The 23168-nt window shown below is 42.9% G+C and overlaps 1 protein-coding gene across 1 annotated transcript in view; it reads right to left on the bottom strand.

Annotated features, from left to right (window-relative positions):
- Positions 1-6222: 6222 nt before the first annotated feature.
- LOC126252648 (cytochrome P450 4g15-like) overlaps positions 6223-23168 on the bottom strand; it is a 59658-nt gene continuing 42712 nt past the window's right edge. Inside the window, exon 5 of the mRNA XM_049953551.1 lies at positions 6223-6663. Coding sequence (XP_049809508.1) covers positions 6223-6663 — 441 coding nt within the window. The remainder of the gene's footprint in view (positions 6664-23168) is intronic.

Here is a 23168-nt window from a genome sequence, read left to right as displayed (position 1 = left end):
TCCAACTGCGCAACGCTACGCGCTGTTCACATCCAACTGCCCAACACTACAATAGCGAATATTCCAACAATGCCAACAAGCCACAGACTGCACACAGCACAGTCAGTGATTTTCATACAGAGCGCTACGTGGCGTTACCAACATAAAAACCTAAACAGCCTACTTAAACACGTCAATCCCAATCGTCGTAAGAGAAGACAGCTAAAAACAGGGACGTGGAGGAAGTCTATAAAATACACCATAGAGAAACAGAGATACAAACCTAAAAATTAAATGGCCTTCCCCATATTGCTACGACGGATAAAAAGTAAACGCTGTCGACACCTCGCGCGTCGTTCGCTAGAACGGCCGATAACTCAGACGGCAAACCCAAGCGGGGACGTAAACGGTTAAAAAATGGGCTTTCCGTTAGGAAATGGCGGACACTTAAAACTTGGGCGCAATGTGTACAAAGTAGTGGGGCAGCGCCACTTAACAAATGGCGACGGTTAAAAAGGCAGTGCAAAAATGACCTCTTCCCGGCAGGAGGCCCGAGAGGAAGTCGTCCAAGACGCTGAGAGAGGCTTAATAATCTGGAGCTTATTCCCATGAAGGGAGGACCAATGGCGATGCCAAAGTGACACCGATTGCTTCTCATCTTAGCTTTTGTGATACACAATTTCAAGCACTCCTTAGTCTGTTAGACGTCTGAATTTTTAGCTCTCGCTTTTGTATTTCCACAAAAAAGGTATCTCCTTGAACAGTTCTAGAAACTGTACGTTTCTTGTTAACGACCGCTTTTTAGAAGTTTTTTGACACTACGAAGCACACATGAGAAAATTACAAACACGAAAACCAAAATACAGCGATGAGCTTCGAAATTCAGCCAAAAGGTGGGAGTCGAATGACGCTATTCGGTGCCGGGGTAAGGAAAGTGGCATCACAAAGTACAACCGAGGTGAGCTTTGTATGACATGACAGAAGTTGCTTCAGTTGAGTGACGCCACTGAAAACAGTGTTCACACATGCAGCTACGGTGCCACCGCAGTAAGGCACTAGGTGTGGTGCCAGTTAAATTTCTTAGTCTTGTGGCTTCCCCTGCCATTTGTAATTTTTATATGCCGATATGCGTTACACAGCGGAGCTCGAACTGCAGCGCCTGTAGGATACGACCCCGTTTTGTTGCTGCTTGTCAGGAAATTAAGTCTATTGAAAACACGTTACGTAGATTGTTTTTAGGATGTCAAAGGAAATCTGTGGTAAATTCTTAAAATGCCCAAATGTTATTTTACTATTGTCAGACTGGTCAAGGTGGCACAATGGTTAGAACTCTGGACTCGTATTCGGGAGGACGACAGTTCAAACCTGCGTCCCGTCATCCTGACTGAGGTTTTCCGTGATTTCCCTAAATCGCTTCAGGCAAATGCCGGGATGGTTCCTCTGATAGGGCGCTGCCGATTTTCTTCCCTATTCTTCCCCAATCCGATGGGACGGATGACCTCGCTGTTTCGTCCCCTCCCCAAATCAACCAACCAACCATTGTCAGTTAACTATTGGCTACAGATCTAATGACAGTCTTGATTCCGCTGGCACTTTAAGTCTGGGTTGGTGGTTAGTCCCCTTTGAGCAGCTTACCTATCTATATTGTTTATGCAGTTTTTCTGTACTAGCCTCGTAAATTATTCTCATGGAGCATTAAAGCTGAGCTGTCACCGCAGCTATCGATTTCTGAGAGATCTGTGCTAGCAGCAAGTAGGAGCCTCTCTGACCCAGAGAAAACTTGAGCAACGCCCGCTAGAGGTAGCTGCAGCTGGAGAGAGAGAGAGAATGCAAGTGTCCGTAGTGTAGAAAGGAAGTAGCTGCCGAAGTGAGAGGAAGTAAGCAACACGGTGTAGGGTGGAATCAGATTAGCAGAGAGTGTGCGTGGCTTTCAAGCACGGTGTCCAGATTCCCCCTCGCTGAAGCGATGTCTCTGGACCAAAGAGGCACATGGCTGTGGTTGCAGCGTGCTGCCTTCCGTTATACCAGTTATCGAGTGTGGACAGAAGCGAGGAATGCAGATTACACACTGGTCGGTGGGGTAGCTAGTAGATGGTGGTGAATTTCAATAACGAGAATCTGATTTCCGACAAATCAGCGGGTGTCTGAAGTCTCAGATTGGTTAGGATGTTCTATTAGATCAATGCACAGAGCAATGAACAACGTGTTAGACAGTGCTGTAGCGCGTAATGAGACTGCCTAAAGCGTCAGGTTCAAGAGTGTTTTGTTGGAGTAAGGCACTGAACGATGATGAGAATGTTAGAGGGCATTGCAATGAATTGTTCAATCTGATTCAGCCACTGTGTTTGGTGTTACTGTAAGTCTGAACTGCTTCCTAAGAGACAGTTGTGCATATAGTTTGTTTCTTGAAGGTACTCGTGTCGAACTGCTACTCTCTAGCAATTCCAGTTGAGCTTAATTGTCCGCAGCTCGTGGTCGTGCGGTAGCGTTCTCGCTTCCCCCGCCCGGGTTCCCGGGTTCGATTCCCGGCGGGGTCAGGGATTTTCTCTGCCTCGTGATTACTGGGTGTTGTGTGATGTCCTTAGGTTAGTTAGGTTTAAGTAGTTCTAAGTTCTAGGGGACTGATGACCATAGATGTTAAGTCCCATAGTGCTCAGAGCCATTTGAACCATTTTTTTGAGCTTAATTGATCCCAATTGGCTATCATGCACAACAGGTTCTGCTCTGATGGATGTATAAGGGGCGTTCAAAAAGGAACGAGCTGGAGGCATAATTACAGAAACGAGTACCTGTTGAGTCACTTGTCCCTCTGTGACAAGGCGGTGAATGGCGGTCTCATAAAATTCCGGGGATTGCGATGTTAACCAGTTCCGCGCCTACAACTGGTCGCATCCTCACCTGAGGATGACACGGCGGTCGGATGGTCCCGATAGGCCACTTGTGGCCTTATGACGGAGTGCTTTTTATAGTACACTGCTGAGAACCTGTCCTGTGCTACATGAAGATTAAAGTGTTTCTTACGAGTTTGTTGGACGAAGTAAATTATTATTAAACTTATGTGAGACATTAACATTAAGACATTATTATGTACTTATAGCTGTCACATGCAACACGTACATTCCTGCTGGAAGTAGCAATTTACTGTAAGACTTGAGTTACGCATTTAGAACTAAGCCTTAAAATAATAGATTTTAGTTATTTCTGAATTATGACGACTTACTAAATAATAGTTGTACAGAACTAGCCACATGTAGTAACTCTGTAGATGCTGTTATTTTATGTTAATATTGCCTCTCATGTCTGTTGGGTTGAGTTAATAAAAAAACTGGTGCAGTTATTAATTGAACTGATTAAGATATCAGTTCAGATAGAAATTGATTGTGGTACTGCCTGATCTATTTTCGACTATATGTAAGAGTTGTTTAATGTGTTTAACATTATCAAGTACCTCTTTTAAGGCTTTTCAAATGCTCAGTAGAGTGGAGCGTAAATTTTAAAGTATGTGTTGTGAATAAATTTTGTCATATTCAATTACTGTTCATGTCGGAACACCCATCACGCACTGCACACTCACCCTACCACTCATTTCACCAATGTGGTTAGCACATCGCGTGCGCGCTTGTGTCAGTGTAGGCCTGCCCTCACAGGTGCCACCCACACGCTTGTGTCCGCACAAATTAGTATTATGCAGTACTTGGATTGTGTGTCGTGGCGCCCCTAGTTACGCGATATGATCCACTGGATTATAAGTTGCAAAACTACGGATGGAATCCGGGGGGAAAAGTGGCTGCACAACAGAATGTGGAGTGGGCCATCTGCCGAATGACATGTGTGCTAACCAATTCTGTCGCCCTGCTCACACATCACCCTCACGCCACTGCTTCAGAGTAATTGTAAATAAATAAATAATAATAATAATAAGACAGATTCCAGCATGCATTTCCGACACCTTTAACATGTTGACTTTCGCTAGGTCACACTCAGCCACAGCAGAGCCTCACGCCTGACGCCATGTGCCCATCAGGGTCCACACACTCCACTCCCTAGTGCAGTAAGTCCTTGGATGGCATGTAAAGTCGTGAAAAACAAGGTACAGTACCTGATGTCCTGTACACTGGGGTCAGCTTATTTACTGCAATATATACTGTACTAAACAGAGTGTGGCTGCTGGCAGCAGGTACATGGCGGCATGTGTTAACCTCTGCTGTGGCCAGCAGCGACCTCTTACCAGACAACACGTTAAAGCACAAGTGGTGCGTCCCTCTTCTTGGATCTGGGGGTGGGAGAGGATTTTTATAATAAATAATAAAAGTTGCCAAGCATGTTTCAGTGTAATTGTTTAAATAATTAATGAAATGCACCCATCTTTAAACGTATGTGAGCTAGTTCACCATCTTGGATTGCGTCGCCATCTTGAATTGGGATTGGAGGGGGACAGGAGGAGACAGGGAGAGTGAGGAGAGAAGAATGGGGAATTGTGGGTAGCACAAATGGACAAACTAACATGGTAGCAAATGCCAGAACAAATCGTCATCTCGAATTGCATTGACATCTTTGGATTGACAGAGGGGAAAAGTGGAGGGGTGAGTACAAAGGGCAGGGCAAGGCTTGACCATGGCCCTCATGATACTGACGTTTATGTAAGCCTAATGTATGCACTAGAACTCTCTTTTCCCCACAATGTCTATGTTTTTCCTGGTTGGACTTTCATTAATAGCTAGCTGTTCCTGGCTATGCATTGCTGTTAAATGGAAAAGAAAGAAAAGAGAAAATGCACGTTTATAATATGTGTTGGAGTTGGATATATGTCCTAACTTTCTTCCCCCCTGTCTGTCCATCTCCTGCTCCCCTTCTCTTTTTTCCACACCTCTACCTTCCCTCTTTCTGTCCAGCAACTCCTTCCTCTATCCATATTATCCTCCCCTCTCTCACACATTTCATCCTGCCCACCACTCTCCCCCTTCTCTGTCCATCACCTCATTTCCCCTTTCCTTGTCCAAGTTCTTCTCCCTCTCCCTCTCCTTTTCCTCTTTATGCCTCTGTCTCCTCTCTTCATCCATCGTGTTGTCACCCCGTCCTATGTCCATCTTCTCGTCCCCCTCTCTCCATCTCCCCCTTTCTGCTCTATGTCCCTTTTCACACACACACACACACACACACACACACACACACACACACACACACACACACACACACACACGTGTGTGTGTGTGTGTGTGTGTGTGTGTGTGTGTGTGTGTGTGTGTGTGTGTGTGTGTGTGTGTGCCCTGGAGATACACGATTTTGAAAAAACGAACATTTACATTTTTATTTATATAGATAAATTTACTAGTTGCCATTTGAATACACAATCTTTGAAGCATACTAATATTTTATAGTGTATAAAAGATAATTAACAGCTGTGGTGGACTTAAGATATAAAATAAAGGTTTAAGAGGACATAGAGCTAATCGAATGTCATTTGATGCTGTCAACAAACAATAACAAGTTATTTGACACAATAGCAAATTTGACATATTTATATAATATTAAATAATAATGATTAATGTTTAACTCGTACAGCGTTCCTAGCTCTCTCTAAGACCTCAAACTAGAAGAGACACGTTGTGTTTATTAACTTATGTAAAATAATTTTACGTCAACCAATCTTCCAACAAGGGAAGCCATTAGCACACTCATTTAAAATAAAATCAGACAATTATGTATTTACGTTCCACAAATAAATAAACAAATAAATAATACCTCTGCTCTTCAAAGAGGCCAGGCATTGTCTTGAATGCTCTACGTTATTGATAAAGTAATCAATTCAAAGTTAGTCTTTAGCGGAATCTGGGCTGTAATGGATCAGCCTAACACTACACACATCTTTTTATCACAACCCCAGCCTCTAACAAAATCTCCAGTCTGCCAGGATCCTGCTTGCAACCGAATCAAACCTTATAGGAGTACTGCTCCAGCTACATATGCAGGTATATGAATATGATGGAGGAACTGACCGACTAAAGATTTGAATCAGAACCCAAGACAAGCCAGCATGACTTTGTTGGTTTGCGTTTCCTGAAAAAGGGTATAGGTTTCATATCTGGAGCGAATGTTGTCCACCAGGTCCGTGTAAAAAAGTGGCAAAATTTGCATCTTTCAGCAAACTTTGGCCTCGCTGAACGGGACACTACATAAGGATGCAAGTTGTGGTGACTTATCAACCCTCGTACAGGCAGTCACAGGTTTAGTCATCCAATGGGACTATGTTGAACGCACTGGTAGGTTGTTTCGCGGCACACAAGAGACCCTAAGTCCACTGAGGGGCAGTCCAGTGACAGCCAACGCCACCTCTTCCAGCTCTTCTCTGCTGGACCCAGGTAAAATGTGAAACCTTCTCAGCACCGAAGTCAACACAGTCTTTATCTCCAACTGGGCGAAGCGCGCACCCACACACATGCGGGACCCGGCGCCAAACGGCACGTAGCTGTACGGCAACCTGGAGCGGGCAGAACCACCCTCCAGGAAGCGGCCCGGGTCGAACTTGTCTGGGTCTGGGAAGAGGTGTGGCTGTCGCTGGAGCAGGCACAGCGCCAGCAGCACGCAGCTGCCGCGAGAGGCCGTGTAGCGACCGCCCGCAAGCTGGATGTCTTCGCTTGCGTAGTGTGGAAGTGTTGGCACAACCGAGAACAGCCTCAGCGTCTCCTGCAACAAGATCAGTTCAGTGCTACCGTCTGCTTAGCGTAATTCAGTTTGTTGTTTTCCATTGTCCGTATGCACAACTACTCATCATAGAAAAAAAAAAAAAAAATCTAATCAGGCAAAGCAACAAGATGACTTAAGAAGTCTATACAATAGAACGGACCTTTTTGAGTCCATGACAAATTTACAAAAGGGAGTGACGATAATAATTTACCAATGTGTCTGCAATTCATGAATTTGGTGAAAATATTTGAACCAGAATGAGATTTTCACTCTGCAGCGGAGTGTGCGCTGATATGAAACTTCCTGGCAGATTAAAACTGTGTGCCGGACCGAGACTCTAACTCGGGACCTTTGCCTTTCGCGGGCAAGTGTCTCCGCAATATCCTTTCTTTCAGGAGTGCTAGTTCTGCAAGGTTCGCAGGAGAGCTTCTGCAAAGTTTGGAAGGTAGGAGACGAGGTACTGGCAGAAGTAAAGCTGTGAGGACGGGGCGTGAGTCGTGCTTGGGTAGCTCAGTTGGTAGAGCACTTGCCCGCGAAAGGCAAAGGTCCCGAGTTCGAGTCTCGATCCAGCACACAGTTTTAATCTGCCAGGAAGTTTCATATTTGAACCATTTTCAACCAAACAAACCGCCTTTGAGGAACAGGGCACTGATCCAATCTACGTTAGTAAGCTGAAGAATATTTATGTCAGTGCTACAGCTTCCATTAGCTTTCATCAGGTCAATGAGAAATTTATAATTGAAGGCGGAGGCCCACAGTGAGATTCCATATCATTAAAATTATCTGCAGCAGTGACACAGGTTTTCACATCATTAAACTGGGTAAAAAAGGAATGAGTGATACTTGAATCACTTATTTTATTGACATTGTAGTGTTTCCCTCTAGTACAAATAAATTAAAAAAAAACGAATGGTAGACTTTCACAGATTAAGTTTCAAAGTTATCCTGCAAAATAAATTACAGCAACATTAAAATTTACAATGACTACAAGGAAAAGAAAATTACACAAGATAACAATAGAGTTATAGAAACAATTGGGATTTCGTATTTAAAGCAGTTGGGAACCATGACTGGATGTTCAGTAAAAGAAATAAATAGAATAGTGTAGACTACTTGGAGTGCTTTTGGTGAACTGTATATGATTTTTAAAACTAACCTTTGATATGTCTGGAAATAAAAGTTTGCAATCAATATGTAATATAAGTTTTGACTTCCGACAATGAGACAGGGATCTTCAGTTCAAGAACCATCAAATAAACGAGGATTTTTCATCTAGAGATGAATGCTGGGAATTTCTAACAGAAGCAGCAAAGCAAGAAAATGGGTTAGAAAAAGGACTCTAGTAAAAGATGTAATTACGACCATAATGAAAATGAAAGAGGTGGCTGACAAGTGCAGTCAAGAGAATCAATGGTACCATGGACCATGGAAGATCTTTACTGGGTCCCAAGAAATAAGGTACAACTGAGGTGTTGACCTAATGGAAGATGGTTACATGACACTAGAAACATGCAAAAGAAAATGGGTGTGTGTGTGTACTGTAATGTACTGAAAAGAGCAGATGAGGCCTTTATGAAGGAATGGATGTCTAATAGCGGATTGTATATTTATATATATTGTTATATTGTCAATATTTTGTAAAGTGTTAATAAAATTTCATGCAGTATGGTAAGTATCTTTTCTGTGTTTCAAAATCACCTAACGTCGAGTCCTATCAAAGGATTTAACTTCATGGCACACTTTTCCCATAATTCATAACACATTGGACACGAAATTTATTTACATTGGCCTTGAAGCATGGTGAACAGTTTTTATTCTGTTTCCGGACGACGAACTGATCTGCCATAAACTTATTCCAGATCATCCAACGGCAGAAACAGGAAAATCTATGTGGTTTCCTTCAACCCACTGTGCAATGGCCACTTTTCGTGCACAGGAACGTTAACATGTTGATACGTAAGTCCAGCTCTGAATTACTGAGGGATGATGTCAAATCACTTTTATTTTGACTTCTAGTAAAACTAAGATATAACCGCAAACTGTGAAAAAATAGTCCTCATACGATGATATAGCTTCGAGTTTCACTTTCATTAAAATACAGTGCCGTAAATAACAGCAGTCTTTGGTGAGGTCTTCACGTATCTCATCATTCACAGTTCCTCAAAATTGCATGAAACAGCCTCCCACTGCTCGTCAGTTCCACAATGGTGCAGTTTGCAAGGAACTAAATAATCTTGGTTATCAGTTCAACGACAATTTGAATTAAAGAAATGAACAATATATTCATTATGTAATGTGCAGATTGTAAGAAAAAGTAATTTTCAAGTGGTATAATACATGTAGCATCGTACTACTTGTTAAGATTTGATGTCAATAAACTGAACTACCTGTAAACATGTAATAAAATATTATGATGGACCTGCCAAAACTTTTGAATTAGAGTGGCAAGAAAATCTGTAATGCTCTTGCTTCAGATTTTGCGAACGGAGACAGTTTTATGAGTTAGAAGAAAATGAGCTGTTCTAGAATATTGTTAGGTGAAACTGCTGCAAATATTAGTTGAAACAAAAAAGGTATGGAATATCTTTAACAATGACGGCAATCTCGCGTACACTTTTGGGATCAGGCATCAGTTCCTTAACTCTGATTTCTCTCTACACGGGCAAGGTGAATATTTATGGGTTTGACAAAGAGATAGTGTTGGTATCTATCAAATGTCAGTTGTGTGACGTTGCTAAATGTTTGTACACGTTTTATGGGTAACAGCAACGTGTTCATTCACACAAACTTAATGTCGTCTCCCTGATATCTGAACACACGAGCTATGAAAGATGTCTTCTGCAATAGCTGAATTTCGTCTCGAAAGCCAGTGTCTCGATCAGTTAATTCCTTCCACCAAGAAGAATGATTACTGAGTCTAGAGCTTTCCTAACTTTACAGTTCACGATAAAAAAAATCACTAAAAACTATCTGAGGACAACATGTAACTACCTGGAAATTTACGCCAGAATGCATGAACCTATGACCGACTACAGCCACGTTCCATTCTAACTCACTCAGTTTTCTCAGTTACCTCTTTCTGGAAAGAAGCATCTACTGTGATGGAGCATTGTACCTACTCATAGCTTTGTATACATAACTTTAACAACACAGAGTGTAATCAAAGGGGAGTTAATAAATTTCTGGCCACATAGTATGTAAGAATTAATGAAGTGGCAATTGACTATCATTTTTATTGAAAATGGTGTATAAGGTCATATGTTTTCCTGCTAAAGAGGTAGAGTGTTTTATGACAAAGAAATCATTAAGGAGGTTCCACAAGGTTCGGTCGTAGTTGCAACTCGTATGTTACGAGAACGTTTTATTTTTTTCAGACCAGAAATATGGTAAAGATGTTTTCAAAAGAGTGCAAAATCATTTTTTCACGTTTCCTCTCTCCCTTAATTTAACAAAAAATAGAATGCTGTTCATCCCATTCTGCATGTCAATGTGCATAGCACCAAAAACAAATTTAATAAATGGTCAAGAGTTACAATGAAATGAACACCCTTAGCTGCTTACAGGAGTTGACATACGTCAACGAGGACAGATGAAAATGTGTGCCCCGACCGGGACTAGAACCCGGGATCTACTGCTTACATCGCAGACGCTCTATCCATTTTTTTTTTACTCTCATTTTGTTCGCTTTTGTTCGTTACATGTGCTCGGGGCGGACGTCGTAAGACATCCATTTATGTTCATTGTTGATCGATTGACTCAGTTTTTTTGTTACAGAGGGCACGTAACCCTCTGACCGAACACGCTGAGCTACCGTGCCGGCTATCTGAGCCACCGAGGACACAGAGGATAGCGCGACTGTAGGGATTTATCTCTGGAACGCCTCCCGCGAGACCCACATTCCCAACTTACTGTCCTGTAATATATTCGTAGTGCCTCTGACATGTCCGAAAGAACAGATACAGGGTGTTTCAAAAATGACCGGTATATTTGAAACGGCAATAAAAACTAAACGAGCAGCGATAGAAATACACCGTTTGTTGCAATATGCTTGGGACAACAGTACATTTTCAGGCAGACAAACTTTCGAAATTACAGTAGTTACAATTTTCAACAACAGATGGCGCTGCGGTCTGGGAAACTCTATAGTACGATATTTTCCACATATCCACCATGCGTAGCAATAATATGGCGTAGTCTCTGAATGAAATTACCCGAAACCTTTGACAACGTGTCTGGCGGAATGGCTTCACATGCAGATGAGATGTACTGCTTCAGCTGTTCAATTGTTTCTGGATTCTGGCGGTACACCTGGTCTTTCAAGTGTCCCCACAGAAAAAAAGTCACAGGGGTTCATGTCTGGCGAATAGGGAGGCCAATCCACGCCGCCTCCTGTATGTTTCGGATAGCCCAAAGCAATCACACGATCATCGAAATATTCATTCAGGAATTGAAAGACGTCGGCCGTGCGATGTGGCCGGGCACCATCTTGCATAAACCACGAGGTGTTCGCAGTGTCGTGTAAGGCAGTTTGTACCGCCACAAATTCACGAAGAATGTCCAGATAGCGTGATGCAGTAATCGTTTCGGATCTGAAAAATGGGCCAATGATTCCTTTGGAAGACATGGCGGCCCAGACCAGTACTTTTTGAGGATGCAGGGACGATGGGACTGCAACATGGGGCTTTTCGGTTCCCCATATGCGCCAGTTCTGTTTATTGACGAAGCCGTCCAGGTAAAAATAAGCTTCGTCAGTAAAACAAATGCTGCCCACATGCATATCGCCGTCATCAATCCTGTGCACTATATCGTTACCGAATGTCTCTCGTGCAGCAATGGTAGCGGCGCTGAGGGGTTGCCGCGTTTGAATTTTGTATGGATAGAGGTGTAAACTCTGGCGCATGAGACGATACGTGGACGTTGGCGTCATTTGGACCGCAGCTGCAACACGGCGAACGGAAACCCGAGGCCGCTGTTGGATCACCTGCTGCACTAGCTGCGCGTTGCCCTCTGTGGTTGCCGTACGCGGTCGCCCTACCTTTCCAGCACGTTCATCCGTCACGTTCCCAGTCCGCTGAAATTTTTCAAACAGATCCTTTATTGTATCGCTTTTCGGTCCTTTGGTTACATTAAACCTCCGTTGAAAACTTCCGTCTTGTTGCAACAACACTGTGTTCTAGGCGGTGGAATTCCAACACCAGAAAAATCCTCTGTTCTAAGGAATAAACCATGTTGTCTACAGCATACTTGCACGTTGTGAACAGCACACGCTTACAGCAGAAAGACGACGTACAGAATGGCGTACCCACAGACTGCGTTGTCTTCTATATCTTTCACATCACTTGCAGCGCCATCTGTTGTTGAAATTGTAACTACTGTAATTTCGAAAGTTTGTCCGTCTGAAAATGTACTGTTGTCCCAAGCATATTGCAACAAACTGTGTATTTCTATCGCTGCTCGTTTAGTTTTTATTGCCGTTTCAAATATACCTGTCATTTTTGAAACACCCTGTACCATCTTCATATATACGGTTTTATATGACTGTTCAGTATGGAGCTAACGCATCAGCATATTCTGAAAGGAACCTAATTGCCACATTTTCATCTGTCCCCGTTGACGTATGTCAACGCCTGTAAGCAGATAAGGGTGTTCATTTCAGTGTAATTTCATTCTAACGAGCTGCATGGTCACCGATGGTATCTGTTCTTTCGGACATGTCCGAAAGAACAGATACCATCTTAGTATATATTTGTGGTCAAGAGTTGTTCAGTAGCATACAAGCTTCTAAATAATCCGCCTTACATACAGCGGGAATCACCTAACACTTGCACCGCAAATATTTCAGATCTGGGAGGCGTTATCGATACGCGATTTCCACGGAACTGAATTGTAAGCAAGGGCACATATTTGCAGCCAATACACAGATGTTGAGACGTTTACGAAAGTGTAGTAATTAACAAAGTTACAAATTTTTAGATAGTATCACGCTTATTGACATTAATATCCTAAAAGCAGCTAAAATGAGAATGTCAACGGTGTTCGTTATAGGAAGCTGTGCAAGTAGCTTACTAGTTATCGTATTGTGTGAACATTGTAAACGCCGGCAGCTGTCTGTTCCTTCCTACCTCTTAGATCAGGGCCGGCCAGAAATTGTGCACGCGTGCGGTGCTCCTGCACGTGTGCAACTTACGGGTCACAGCGTGCACGCCGCACCCGTCAGCGTTCATGTAGTGCATGTTTCTACGCACAGATGTCGCTTTATCCACTTGCTGGGATACTCTGTACAGGCGCATTATAGTGCTCTTTCCACAGCTTGCAAGCCAACCACGGGAAGGTATTTCGCGTATTAAACATTTAAAATACTGTCACAGTCTACTCATTGAGACATTTACTTTTATGTTAACAGTTTAACCCAGTAAGACATGTAATACAGTTAACAACCGTGGGTTTTTATTAATGCAGCTTGACTGACGGCACGTAAATACGCGTAATGTTTTTGAGCTAGTTTTTAAGAAAGAGAGCACTTAGCGACTTCTAACGAACCTTATTCACGATTTCAAATAACATTAAACTAATGCAAGGTTTTCTATAACTAATTCTCGGTGCTCTCAGTTACACCCACACAATTTCTGTCTCACTGACCTCTGAACAGAATGATAACCGCAGACCTCTCTATGATCACCTGTTATTTCAATACCATTTTGCTATATCTTTCGTCAGTTCCGTCTGAAATCTGCATAATAACCGACAGTTAGATGAATGTTATGTTTTATCGACTTCAGCTGAGCGTAGCCCTTCACAGATTAAAAAAAACCCTAAATGTAAGTATACATTGAAACAATCGGTTTAATGACCAATTTTCCTCTTGCTTGTACCACAAACAGGGAAGTGGAGCCGTCGCCGTTCATTTAGGACACATGTCTAATAACAGATGTCGCTGTCGCTCCCTGTCGCACACGTGCGCACATGTGCAGCACTACCGCACGTCTGCACACTGTGCAGCGTTTGGCCGGCCCTCTCTTAGATGCTAGGCGACGACGTTATGTTTGTTTACACTGTGTTTGTGCACACTGCGACGGTTCTGTCACTGTGTGATAGCGGACGCAGTAGGAAGTACTTGGAAGATGATATTTCCCAATGCGGAAAAGAGGATATACTCATGGTTTATAGTGAATGTAGGAAGAATGCCGTTCGTTCGTTTACTGTGTGCGCTGGAAGATATCGCAATGGACGTTAATGATCGTGCCAGTTATTTATGAACCTCTTCAAACAATTACGTGCAGACAGTAGTGTAACGCCTAAAATATGTAAAAAAATGAAAAGTGTGACTGGAGAGGAGGGTGAAATAAACTTTGCGACTGCTAGATAAGCAAAGTAGTTCCCGTGCAATCCCACGACATGAGTCAGGCGTTCTCCATCGTCGTAAGTTGCACCTCTGCCACATTTCTCTACAGCAAGTGCTGCATGGAAATGATTTTGCATAAAAAAAGGGGGGGGGGGTAGGTTCAAATGGCTCTAAGCACTATGGGACTTAACATCTGAGGTCATGAGTCCCCTAGACTTAGAACTACTTAAACCTAACTAACCTAAGGACATCACACACATCCATGTCCGAGGCAGGATTCGAACCTGTGACCGTAGCAGCAGCGTGGTTCCGGACTCAAGTGCCTAGAACCGCTCGGCCACAGCGGCTGGCAATGATTTTGCGAATCGTGTGAACTTTTGTACATGGGCATTAAGACATGGTATTCCAGGAGTGTCATATATCTTGTTTACAGATGAAGAAACATTTACTTATCACATACGAGTAAATCTCGGAACCGTACACTACTGGTCTGCTGACAATACCTGTCGGCTTCGTCAGGTATAACGTCAGCGTCCATGAAGGTTAAACGTGTGGTGTGAAATAGTGCACCATTTCTTCACAGGCCCGTTGTTCGTAGATGGAACACTGAATTCGCGGAAGTATCTCAGTCTCCTAACGGACCATCTGCGGCACATGTTACCAGACGTTCTCCTTCAGTTTCGGAGGAACCTGTAGTCTCCGTAATTATGATTGTCCGACCCATAGTGCACGAATTACGACTCCGTGTGAGGCGTAGCGCCTTCGCATCGCTCCTGTCACTTGTTAAGACGATATCGTTATAGGCATGAGTCGTCGACAGATGTCACCAGCTGACATGGACCTGAGTTACAGAGCTGCACGTAGTCGTACTAGTAGGCGGCAGAGGTCAGCAGTTGACGGACAGTGCTAGCAGTCTTAGTCAAAACAATGTTGTAAAGTTATGTTTGATTAATATTTAATGTATTTGCATAATTGTAATTGTTTTATATGTGTAGCAATTAGCAGTGTGAGTGTTTTATGAGTGAAGAACAGAAGTAAATGAAAATTGTTTTGTTTATTCACGAAGTACTAGTTAAACTATACAGGGGATTTACTATAATTAAATGTGCAGTCAGTTTATGGTACTAATAAATCGTGAGTAGAACACAAATTAATTGGTAATTTCAGAAGGAGTAATTTTATATTTGATACTTTTCTAAATTTATTTATTTAGCAATTGTCACAGAAAGAAATGTTTTACTATGATTGGTCATTGAAGTAAAGCGCGGGTTAGCGCGGAATAATACTTCAACCTGATTTGCTGTTTACGATATCAGCCAATCAGAAAAATGCAGGCTCGCGCCAGTCTATGATGGAACTTTGGTGTGATCTTGAGGGTCGAGGCTGAGGGTTCGAACTAGTAAAATCTCATTGAAAGCAGCTCCGACGAAAGTACTGTAAAATCGCGTAAAAATGCTAATTACGAGTTCGCGAAGTAGTACAAAGTGTATTTAAGTGAACGGTATAGTGGAAGTCGTGCGGAATTTCGGACGGAATATCAAAATTATTGCTTTTGACTGTTAGTTAAAACCGCGTGGCGTGTTGTGCGATCTAAGACTGGAACAGGTATTACGTGATTAGCAGACTGCACAACATTTGAGCGAGCATTTTCATAACTAAACGATCCGGTGAACTCTATTAACTTCGGTAACAGGTGTAAATACCATAAACTGGCTACGTGTGTGATTGTGGTCTGCGTGTGAACTTTACATTGTGTTGCCACTTAGTACGGACTTGGCAGTATTAACTGTGATCTTTATATCGTAAAAATACATCTGAAAATTTACATTGCCAAGTGAAAACTTATTTCAGTAGCTAGCCACATCCAGTTTACCGACCTGCAATAGACAGTAGTGGCTAGTACTTTCTACTACAGCTTTTAGCTAGACAAATGAACATTGCTGGACACTGGCAGAGCGCTAAAAAAGTAACGTGCCATGCCGCACGTGTTTTCAGGGATAGTTTCCAAATCGATGTATTGGACGAAGCGGACCTATATCTTGACTAGCCTTTTCCCAGATCTGATGCCTTTGGATTTTACTTCTATGGGGGAAGCTGAAAGACGCTGTGTACAAGGACATACCAACCACATAGATGATATGAAATGGCGTATTATTGCTGCCTGAGCTGCAGTTTTCACTGCAATGACAGAACGTGAGCAGCAATCATTCCATGGCAGACTGCAAACTCGTATTGCGCTGTTAGTGGTCATTTTAAGCACAGGCATCGGTTCCTTATTTGTCCGACCCTGCAGAGGTACTGTATTCAACTTTGCTTGTCTTTCGTTTGTCCCAGGCAATGTCTCATTTAACAACAAGACACCTCTTGAGACGTATTAACACCCATATAGTGCTGCATATGCGCACCCACGTCTAATTCACATTCGTTTATTCTACCACATAGAACAAGCAACGATCGGTGTTTAGAATGGTCAGACTACGATATCTCAAACTTCTTGCACTAGGCTCCTACAACAAATAGCATCGAGATTTTAATTTACTCTTCTTTCGTTGTGGTACTGTCAATAGGCTTGTACTGGCTGCAAGTACGCTCCCTCACCTACAACTCAGTTACGTGAAAACAGCATATCAATAGCGCCTTCCAAGTCCGAAATATTTGCAGTGCAGGTGCTAAGTGATTCACTCTGCATACAAGCACATGGCAATTTAAACTGGGTGAAATATTTTCTAGAAACTTATTAACTGATAACAGCTGTAGCTTGGACACTCCACGCCAATGAAAATCTCATCAAGGTAACATATCTATTTTTATTTGGCAGCATTTGGAATAAAACCCTGTTGAAATTTACTCCACGAAACCAAGCCAAAAATATCTACTTGTACATATCTTAACAAAGAATTGGCTATTTTAAGAAGACTTTCACAAAAGATATATTCTCTAATGATTACACGCTATTTCCACTACAGTTGGCAAACGATTAACAGTATCCATAATTATGAGAGAATACAATAATGGCCATTAATTAGTCTTCTTTAAAGTTGGTTAGCTGGGAAAGAATGAATTGTGGTGAAAAAATTTCTGGTCACTTACCAAAGTGTTAAATGACTGACTAGTGGCAGAGTTAATGAGAATGAAGTGAAGTTGTCCTCAACCTGAAGATTTGGTCGAACACAGTGTGAGGCAACAGGAGAGTTGTGGCGCCCTGAAAATATTATAAGTCCGGAGTTGGCGTGGCCACACGGGCCGCTCGGCAAGCTGGGACTCGTCAGCAACCGCGTGGTGCTGAACAATAGCCGGAGCAAGAGGGATAGCCCCAGCGCGTGGTCCAGGCCAACCGCGTGGCTGGGAATTCCATGTTGATGCTGTGTCGAGGACTGTGCTTTGTGTCTGAAGGCGATTTGTACACCGGGATTGCCAAAGATGGCGGATGCTTTGTGTCGATGAAGGAGATTTGTACACCGGGATTGCCAAAGATGGTGGCCTTTGTGAATCCATAATGGCAGACATTTCACAGTTCATGGAGAAATTAATAATAGCCAGAGGAATCATGATACCTTAAAAAGAAACATGTACATTACCTTTGCTTGCACGATGATTCTGATGGTGTAATCAGATTTTCAATATCTTTATTAGTTTAAAGTTTAGTATATGACTGTAAATTATACACGCAACATCCAGCAACGAATTTCCAAAATCTAAATGGTTCATCCGATTTTGTTGATCAACATGTCTTTAGATTGTTGATCAACATGTCTTTAGAAAGCTATTAGTGTAAACCTAAATTGGTATGAATTACATACATGTAACTTGAATAGTACATGAGTTATTGGAGGTCAAAGTGGCCAATTACTATAGATCGCGTCAGGCCATAAGTACTCCACAGTTACACGAAAAAACGGCAGCAGCATGCTTATAAATATATTTATTCGTCTATGTCTTTGTTTATATCCGATGTATACTATTCATGAAGAAATTGGTAAAATATTTACTGTGATTTAGAAAGCACAGAGGCATTAGGCTACTGGCCTACGTTTGTTCCTATTCCTTTGATATAGGTTCATTTAATCTGTTTATGTATTTAATGATGTGTGTTAGAGCGTGTTTATGGTCCATCTGTAAGAATATTTATTTAATTTCAAGTTATTTAAATGCAAATACAGTATTTCGTATGTGTTTCAATATGTTCGAGTGTGCATTGGCTTGGAGACATGGCGGGAGCGCTCTAGCCAATCACAGCGCTCGTTACTATGGTAGGCGACTACCAAAGTCAATGGAGAGACTGGAGGGAAGTGGGGGAGGAGCATCAGGTGGCACAGGACAGGGGGTGCTGGCCAGGAAGCCGCGATGGACGGTCGTGGGAAATACTGGGAGAGTATTGAGCAGTTTGCGCATGGTCGCGGGAGATAGAAATATTTCGTAGTGCCGACCTGTGCACTTTTGAGACTTCCATGGTTTCTGCAGTGAAGACGTATGTGTTTAGAAGTGAATATCTCACGAGCTATGTTGTTGCTCATAAATAATTATGTGAAGTAGGAATCTATTGTTTCCCTGTTATTCAACTTATATTTCATTTAACTGATGGACCAGCGACACCAGTAAGTGTTTTACAGTAACAAAAGGCATTCTTAAAGGTACTTCTGCTATTGTACTCATTTAAAGTCGTTATAAAATAATACCTGCAGATTTTATTTAATTGCAAAATTTCTATGTTATATTCAAAATTCGCAATTGCCAAGTGATAGGAACCTTCGACCATTCGATTCATGTGTATATTCATACTGTATGCCGTTGACTCAGCAGTATTTGGCTGGTAATGCGGCAACTACGTATCCCAGCCTCTGGACAATGAAACCAGCCAAAACTTTTAATATTTCAAGTCTGAGTCTGAAGGTACGTAGCTGAAGGTCAGATTTTTTTATTCGAAAGCCCGCAACCAGAATGCTTTGCTAATCATGGTCCCATTGGAAGACCTGCTCTCTTGCCTTTCTCTGATGTATATGTACACACAAATAAATTATTAGAGATTCAGAAAAAATTTTATCATTTACTCAAGAGAAAGATCTTTGGGAATTGAGCAAGCCAATAAAGCGTTGGGCACCTCTGGTCTTTATGCAACCAGTCATTGAGCTTGGCACTGATTGGGAGAGTTGTCGGATGTCCTCTTGAAGCATATCATGCCAAATTCTGTCCAAATGATGCGTTGGTTGGAGTGCATTGCCTACAGTGCTCCAAACGTTCTCAGTTGGGGAGAGATACGAGGACATTGCTGGCCAAGGTTGGATTTGGTAAACACGAATACAAGCAGTAGAAACTCTTGCCAAATGCAGGTGGGCATTATCTTGCTCAAATACAACCCAAGGAAGGGTTGCCACGAAGGGCAACAAAACGGAAGGTAGGATATTGTCACATACCACTGCAGTGTGTACTGTTGAAAGTGCCGCAGTTGACTACCAAAGGAGTCCTGTTATAAAAAGAAATGGCACCCTAAACCATCACTTCTGGCTGTCGGTCCTTATGGCGGGCGACAGTCTGGTTGATATCGCTCTGCTGTTCAGGACGTCTCCAGGCATCTCTTCAGCCTGGAATCTCATTGAGTGGAGTACAGTTATCTCCAGTGGTGAACCCCGCTTCTAACTGTGCCCCGATGACCAGCCAAAACGTGTCTGGAGACGCTCCGGAGAGGGATGGGATACCAACACGACTGTTGCCCACCTACGGCCCGACAAGCGGGAGTGATTGTCTGGGGTGCCATTTCTTTTCATACCAGGACTCCTTTGGTTATCATCCGCGGCACCCTTAAAGCACAGCGTTAAGTCGAGGATACTGAAACGAATGTTAGGTTTGGGTGGTAAAATGTAGTCTCACAGTAAAATGTAGTCTCACAATAAGCTACACAGCTGGTTACAGTAAATGAAACTCCTCTCATTATAAATGTGTTGGGATTAACAAACACGGTGGATTCTAGCAAGAAATGTCTGTGATAACTTTCCCCAGAACAGCTGGAGGCAATCTGCTTACCTCACGTCTTATAAAGATATTCCACAGCCGTTATCCTGCTTGGTTTCTACTCTGTCGGTCGCAAGCTCTGACGTTTGCGCCATAAACAGTGCATAATGATATGACTAGAGGTTAGGTTTAGAAGTTAAGCATGATAAGAATTGAAAAATGTTAGGCTGGAAACTACGAGGCGAGTTTTTTAAGTAAGGTCCGTTCTGTTGTAGAGACTAGTAGTTCGCGTGCATACCGCAACGAGCGCGTGTGCCTCGGGAACAACTCTGCTCAGTTTCAGTTCTGTAGCTAACCTGTACGGTTCTGTTCTGTGCTTTCAAAATCTTTGAGACTATCAACTCGCCCGCCGCGTGTGAGGTTCGCTCAGTGATACGGTTTTTGTCAGCAAGGAACCTGTCTGCTGCAGACAGATTTGCGAAGAGTACGGTGATACTGTTTGGAGTGAAAGCGTAGTGCGTAAGTGGGTACGAGAATTCAAAGATGGCCGTGACAACGTCCATGATGAGGACCGCTCCGGTCGCCATTCTTTGATTACAGATGATTTGGTGGCTTCAGTTGAAGCGAGGATTCGTGACAACAGGCACTTCACAATAACAGGTCTCTCAAACGAGTTTCCTGACGTGTCGAGATCAGTGCTTTACAGCATTGTTTCTGAACACCTAAAGTTTAGGATACTGTGCTCCCGTTGGGTCCCGAAACTCCTAACAGAGGGCTACAAAAACCAAAGATCTGAGTGTGCGGTGAAGTTCTTGACTCGTTATCACGAAGAAGGTGACGGCTTCGTGAGTCAGATCGTAACTGGAGACGAAACATGGGTTTCGCATTCATGCCCGAATCGAAGCAACAGAGCATGGAATGGACACACACACACACACACACACACACACACACACACACACACACACACACACACACACACACACACACACACACCTGTAAAGGTGAAGGCCAAACAGACTGTCCCAGCGCCAAATCATGGCTTCGGTGTTTTGCGATAGGCATGGTGTTTTGTTGGTCGACTTCATGCAACGAGGAACCACTATCAATTCAGAAGCATACTACCAAACCCAGAGAAAGCTACGCCGAGCGATTCAAAACAAAAGACGCGGCATGCTGACAAAGGGAATTGTCCTTCTCCATGACAATGCAAGACCTCACACTGCAGGTCAGACCCGCAATTTATTGGACAGTTTTGGCTGGGAAGTTTTAGACTACCCACTCTACAGTCCTTATCTTGCGCCGAGCGATTACCATCTGTTCCTCCACCTCAAACAAGACCTCAGTGGCAACCGTTACAACGACGACGACGACGACGACGACGACGACGACGGGCAGCAAGTTTTTATGAAGAATGGTATTTTAAAATTGGTTGACAGGTATGATACGTGTTGCAACAAACTTGGCAACTATGTATAAAAACAGAGTGAAGTGTGTACTTTCAGAAAATAAATTTACTTTTTTGAATTAACCTTTCGTTGTGTACTTATGTTCAAACGGACCTTACTTAAAAAACACGCCTCGTAATTGTTTTATTTCATTAAATACAATATTAGTAAAACGATTTTTAGAGCCTCTCTGTCGTTAAAATTCATTACAAGATTCCCGGTCATTAACCATTGCTTTCCGAGCACCGCAAAAGTCACTAAACTGCTTCGCACGAACTTAAAAGCAACATGAGATCGCATAAATACGTTTTTCGAATCAACTTTAACAATTAATTGTTAAAGTTAGCGTCCTGCCACGTCGAAAACCGATCGTAGATTGCCTTGTATTTACAGAACATCGGAGAAGTACCTCATACGGGGCAATTTTTCAACAAACTGTAGCCGGCCGGTGTGGCCGAGCGGTTCTAGTCGCTACAGTCTGGAACCGCGCGACTGCTACGGTCGCAGGTTCGAATCCTGCCTCGGGCATTGATGTGTGTGATGTCCTTTAGTTAGTTAGGTTTAAATAGTTCTAAGTTCTAGGGGACTGATGACCTCAGATGTTAATTCCCATAGTGCTCAGAGCCATTTGAACCATTTTGAACAAACTGTCCCGTCTTTACACGAGACCAGATTTTACACACAGATTCATGCATTACCTGTTCGGAAACCGATCGTAGACTAGTGATGAGGTATCTTAGCAGTTCGGCGCCTTGTCTCTTAGGGCGCACTTGTGATTAATTCATCCTTTCTGTTAATAAGAACTGATTGTAACAAAAATTTGTAATTAGCATTTCCTGATGAACTGAGTATTATTGAAATTATTGTTAACAAGTTCTCAGTGCGAGTAACGTCATCAGCACGGTTGGAGCTATACATCAATGTTCAAATATAAATTCTTTTCTTGGCGCCCAGCATGGTAGGTGGATACCCACATTCTCTCTCCGCTCCAGCACGACACGGCTCTTGGTCGCCCGGCCGTTCTCATGCTGTGTAACCAGCTGGTCGGTCGTTCAATAAATTTGCCTTGTGATCCTACCAACTTGCTAGACTCTCGCAACAAAATCTTCCTATACTGTGTATTAAAACATAGCAACAAACAATGTAATAAATGTGGGCAGGAATGTGGCGTAAACGCAACAATATTTCTACACCCCATTTTGTTTCCCTCCTTGGAAAGCCATCCTATACTTACATTTCAACATGATAATTCCTGTCCGAGCACGGCGAGAGTTTCTTCTACTTGTCTTCATGCTTAACAAATCCTACCTTGGCCACCAAGGTCACCGAATCTCTCCCCAATTGATTGGTTCAAATGGCTCTGAGCACTATGCGACTTAACTTCCGAGGTCATCAGTCCCCTAGAACTTAGAACTACTTAAACCTAACTAACCTAAGGACATCACACACATCCAAGCCCGAGGCAGGATTCGAACCTGCGACTTAGTGGTCGCCCGGTTCCAGACTGCAGCGCCTAGAACCGCTCGGCCACTCCGGCCGGCTCCCCAATTGAGAACGTTTGAAGAATTATGGGCGGGATAGTGCAACCAGATCGAGATTTTGATGATCTAACGCGCCAGCTGGACAGAAATTGGCACGGTATCACTCAGGACATCCAGCAACTCATTCACTCACTGCCAAGCAGAATAACTGCTTGTATAAGGGACAGAGGTGGACCAGCTAGTTATTGACTAGCTCAGGCTATGAAGATCTCTCTTCAATAAATCAGA

Source organism: Schistocerca nitens, chromosome 4, assembly GCF_023898315.1.
Source record: "Schistocerca nitens isolate TAMUIC-IGC-003100 chromosome 4, iqSchNite1.1, whole genome shotgun sequence".
Lineage (NCBI taxonomy): Eukaryota > Metazoa > Arthropoda > Insecta > Orthoptera > Acrididae > Schistocerca > Schistocerca nitens.
This window is presented reverse-complemented; position numbering and strand designations above follow the sequence as displayed.